Source organism: Lithobates pipiens, unplaced genomic scaffold (assembly GCF_037356315.1).
Source record: "Lithobates pipiens isolate NorthernLeopardFrog02 unplaced genomic scaffold, aLitPip1_a1.2 Scaffold_30, whole genome shotgun sequence".
Classification (NCBI taxonomy): domain Eukaryota; kingdom Metazoa; phylum Chordata; class Amphibia; order Anura; family Ranidae; genus Lithobates; species Lithobates pipiens.
The window spans coordinates 29,936,331-29,941,480 of NW_027507791.1; the positions used below are offsets into that span (position 1 = coordinate 29,936,331).

General features: G+C 56.9%; 1 protein-coding gene across 1 annotated transcript in view; it reads right to left on the reverse strand.

Annotated features, from left to right (window-relative positions):
• Nucleotides 1-3,992, reverse strand: part of LOC143942550 (methanethiol oxidase-like) — a 24,901-nt gene extending 20,909 nt beyond the window's left edge. The window contains 1 exon segment of the mRNA XM_077463879.1: nt 3,885-3,992. Coding sequence (XP_077320005.1) covers nt 3,885-3,888 — 4 coding nt within the window. The 5' untranslated portion in view covers nt 3,889-3,992.
• Nucleotides 3,993-5,150: the final 1,158 nt, after the last annotated feature.

The window sequence follows — 5,150 nt, forward strand, 5'->3', positions numbered from 1 at the left end:
GGGTGCCCCCCATGTGAAAAGAGGGAAAGGGGCGCTTGTTATATGAATAGAGGAGGGGGCGTGGCCGACAATGCAATATCCAATCCATGTGATGGATTTCCTCATGGATTCTGATAAATAACGTGAAGGGGGATTGATTAGCCATTGGTCCATCGGACTGATCGATAAATTGATCCATCGGATCAGAACACGATGAAATGTTACCATCGGATCTCTGTTGGGATTCCTCTTCTCCTCTGCGGATTGGACGCCGGGATCGGCGCGGTCGATCCGGCCGGGGGAAAAGGCGGGTTTCCCCCCCCCCCCCCCCCCCCGCAGGGCAGAGAAGATGATGAACAAAATTCCAGGAATGTCCTGGCCGCGTTATCCCTCCTCTGACCATTAATCCAGAATATATTCTTCCATCTAGAAGACGGATCGCGGCGCCGGACCGCTCCCGGGGGCGGAGCTCTGCGTCCCGTCACAAGGTTTTATGACAGAAGCGGTCACATTTTATAGACGCGGAGAGGGAAATTTATTGATTGTATAGTTTGTGTTTATTATACGGAATTCTTCCTGAGCGGGCGGGGGAGGGGAGGGGGCGCTACGTGCCGCGGTGCGGATGAGGACCATCTGCCGGTTCACTGACCGCCATTGCTCCCCCCCCCCCCCCAAATCGACCTCCATTATAAATGTATGGAGAATGTCTGAGTGATCCATAGCGACCAATCAGAGATGAGCTGCGCGCTCACGCCGCCATTTCTGCAGGGTCCAGGTTTTCATGCCATCACTCACCTCAAGGCCCGCTTTGTGAATACAAAAAGGTCATCCAAGGCCCGTTTACAACTCAACCCCCTCCCCCCCCCCCCCCTCCTGATGTAGGAATGGATGGTGGGTAGAGCTCCACTTTAAGCCGCCAAGATGGCGGCCATCGCAGTGCAATGTGCTGCACGGCTCAACTCTATAAACGTGACTTTTTACCCACATCGCCATCACCCTCATAAAAGACGTTTATAGGTTTATTGCCCCCTTTAAACTGGACCGGTTACACGGGAATTAAATATCACAGGGAGAGAGATTGCTGAGTAATCAGCAGTGGAAAACACCCAGTCCAGGCTATATAGTGGTCAGCAGCTGCTCAGGGCACTGTGTGAGATTGCTGAGTAACCAGTGGTGGAAAAAAAAAAAAAAAAACAGTCTGGGCTCTATAGTGCCCAGCAGTGGCTCTGAGCAGTGCGTGTGATTGCCGAGTAACCAGTGGTGGAAAAACCCCAGTCTGGGCTCTATGGTGGTCAGCAGTGCCTCTAGGCACTGCCTGTAATATTTGAGTGACCAGTTTTGGAATAACCGCAGTCTGGGCTCTATAGTGCCCAGCAGTGGCTCTCAGCAGTACGTGATTGCTGAGTAACCAGTGGTGAAAAAAAAAAAAACAGTCCAGGCTATATAGTGGTCAGCAGCTGCTTAGGGCACTGTGTGAGATTGCTGAGTAACCAGGTGTGGAAACCCCGAAGTCTGGGCTCTATGGTGGTCAGCAGCAGCTCAGGGCACTGCGTGTGATTGCTGAGTAATCAGTGGTGGAGAACCCCCAGGCGGGGCTCTATGGTGGTCAGAAGCGGCTCAGGGCACTGTGCGTCATTGCCGAGTAACCAGGGGTGGAAACCCCCCAGTCTGAGCTCTATGGTGGTCAGCAGCAGCTCAGGGCACTGTGCGTCATTGCCGAGTAACCAGGGGTGGAAACCCCCCAGTCTGAGCTCTATGGTGGTCAGCAGCAGCTCAGGGCACTGTGCGTCATTGCCGAGTAACCAGGGGTGGAAACCCCCCAGTCTGAGCTCTATGGTGGTCAGCAGCAGCCCAGGGCACTGTGCGTCATTGCTGAGTAACCAGGGGTGGAAACCCCCCAGTCTGAGCTCTATGGTGGTCAGCAGCAGCCCAGGGCACTGTGCGTCACTGCCGAGTAACCAGGGGTGGAAACCCCCCAGTCTGAGCTCTATGGTGGTCAGCAGCAGCTCAGGGCACTGCGTGTGATTGCTGAGTAATCAGTGGTGGAGAACCCCCAGGCGGGGCTCTATGGTGGTCAGCAGCGGCTCAGGGCACTGTGCGTCATTGCCGAGTAACCAGGGGTGGAAACCCCCCAGTCTGAGCTCTATGGTGGTCAGCAGCGGCTCAGGGCACTGTGTGTCATTGCCGAGTAACCAGGGGTGGAAACCCCCCAGTCTGAGCTCTATGGTGGTCAGCAGCGGCTCAGGGCACTGTGCGTCATTGCCGAGTAACCAGGGGTGGAAACCCCCCAGTCTGAGCTCTATGGTGGTCAGCAGCGGCTCAGGGCACTGTGTGTCATTGCCGAGTAACCAGGGGTGGAAACCCCCCCAGCCTGGGCTCTATGGTGGTCAGCAGCGGCTCAGGGCACTGTGCGTCACTGCCGAGTAACCAGGCGTGGAGAACCCCCAGTCTGAGCGCTATGGTGGTCAGCAGCAGCCCAGGGCACTGTGCGTCATTGCCGAATAACCAGGGGTGGAGAACCCCCAGTCTGAGCGCTATGGTGGTCAGCAGCGGCTCAGGGCACTGTGCGTCATTGCTGAGTAACCAGGGGTGGAAACCCCCCAGTCTGAGCTCTATGGTGGTCAGCAGCAGCTCAGGGCACTGTGCGTCATTGCTGAGTAACCAGCAGTGGAAAATCTCCAGTCTGTATATGGCCCGTCACACGGGTAGGTTGGGTGTGTAGATCTGCAGGGCGCCTCAGACAGGTAATAGAATATCCCAGGTCGGGACGCTTGGGGCGATGGGTGGAACCGCCCCGATGTTGCAAAATATGGTGGCATCGCCCGCTTCACACGGAGTATCTTTCATAGGATACGTTCTGAATGCTACGGAGCTCTCCTGTCCTCAGTCATTGCAACACCCCATCCAGCAAACTGCTTCCAACACACCCCGAAGTATGGTGCCGGCATGCCGGAGTGGCCTCTCAGCCATTATTACTATAGGAGGTCATTTCAGCATGCCTAAATGGTCTATAGACCCTCAATGGACGGGGGAGGGGTAAGGAACGCTAAAGTGACCTCATAATCAGGATTCCTAAAACTGGAGGGTACAAAACACATGGGAGCCAATCAGCTTCTTCAAACCCTGGACACTCGCCTGTGATTGGACGCTGATCTGTGATTGGACGCTTGCCTCTTATTGGACACTCATTTGTGATTAGTTGCTTGTCCGTGATTGGACGCTGGCCTGCGACTGCTGCCCCTCATTGGTGGGTTGCCCTTGCTCACTGCCTAGATACCCAACGGGGGGGGGGGGGGCCTTAAATGATGTGCTCCCCTCCTCACAATGCCATCTGCCTGGCTGTCAGGGGGGATCCCCTCATTAGCCAATCAGGAGTTGTGATTTCACTTGCCGCATGCTGGTTGCGGCGTCAGAGGAGTTCCGTGTTCCGGGACCTCATTCTCTGTTCTTGGACCATCCGGAAAAAATACCACCCGCCTGGCAGTGGCTTCAACATTCCCCAACCCGAGCAAGCAAGCAAGCCGCATGTGAAGCCAGAAAACTCCCAACCTGCCTAGTATGGCAGCCAGGGGGGTCAGCGTCTTCAGAAGGAAGTCAGAGGGCAGCGCAGCCTCCGGGACTCCCCCATGACAGGGCAACAAGCATGCAGCCAGTGAAGTCACAACTCCCCCCGTCTGCATGTTTCAGGTCACTTGGAAGCCAACGGATCAGCATGACAGCCGGGGAGGGGGGACGGACTCTTCTCCCCTCCACACATGCTGCAATCTCTCATCAGGCTGTCAGACAATGGAGGGAAAGAGAACCTCCTTATAGGAAGCCACAGAAGGTCAGAAAGAGGAGAGGAGAGTCAGAGAGGAGTTGGGGGTCCCAGGGGATGGAGAAGGGGGGCTGATGAAGAGTCTCACCCATGGCGCTTCTCTCTCGGTGTTCCTTGTTGCTGACCGACCTGTGATCAGACTCTGAACTCGCCCAACACTCTGCTTACATAGTCTGGGGGAGGGATAAGGGCGGAGCCAAGGAGGGGCCAGAGGGGGGGAGAGGAAGGGGGGTCCAGGCACCGATCATCACTGAATGCAGAACGAGAATCCGAAACTTTCCATTATGTGCCCATTATGAGGGGCTCCCACCATCCCTGTGCTGAGTTCCCGGGTCTGTACACCCGCTGTGCCCATTATGAGGGGTTCCCACCATCCCTGTGCCGAGTTCCCGGGCCTGTACACCCGCTGTGCCCAATATGAGGGGTTCCCACCATCCCTGTGCTGAGTTCCCGGGTCTGTACACCCGCTGTGCCCATTATGAGGGGTTCCCACCATCCCTGTGCTGAGTTCCCGGGTCTGTACACCCGCTGTGCCCAATATGAGGGGTTCCCACCATCCCTGTGCTGAGTTCCCGGGTCTGTACACCCGCTGTGCCCAATATGAGGGGTTCCCACCATCCCTGTGCTGAGTTCCCGGGTCTGTACACCCGCTGTGCCCATTATGAGGGGTTCCCACCATCCCTGTGCTGAGTTCCCGGGTCTCTACACCCGCTGTGCCCATTATGAGGGGTTCCCACCATCCCTGTGCTGAGTTCCCGGGTCTGTACACCCGCTGTGCCCATTATGAGGGGTTCCCACCATCCCTGTGCTGAGTTCCCGGGTCTATACACCCGCTGTGCCCAATATGAGGGGTTCCCACCATCCCTGTGCTGAGTTCCCGGGTCTGTACACCCGCTGTGCCCATTATGAGGGGTTCCCACCATCCCTGTGCTGAGTTCCCGGGTCTCTACACCCGCTGTGCCCATTATGAGGGGTTCCCACCATCCCTGTGCTGAGTTCCCGGGTCTGTACACCCGCTGTGCCCAATATGAGGGGTTCCCACCATCCCTGTGCTGAGTTCCCGGGTCTGTACACCCGCTGTGCCCAATATGAGGGGTTCCCACCATCCCTGTGCTGAGTTCCCGGGTCTGTACACCCGCTGTGCCCAATATGAGGGGTTCCCACCATCCCTGTGCTGAGTTCCCGGGTCTGTACACCCGCTGTGCCCAATATGAGGGGTTCCCACCATCCCTGTGCTGAGTTCCCGGGTCTGTACACCCGCTGTGCCCATTATGAGGGGTTCCCACCATCCCTGTGCTGAGTTCCCGGGTCTCTACACCCGCTGTGCCCATTATGAGGGGCTCCCACCATCCCT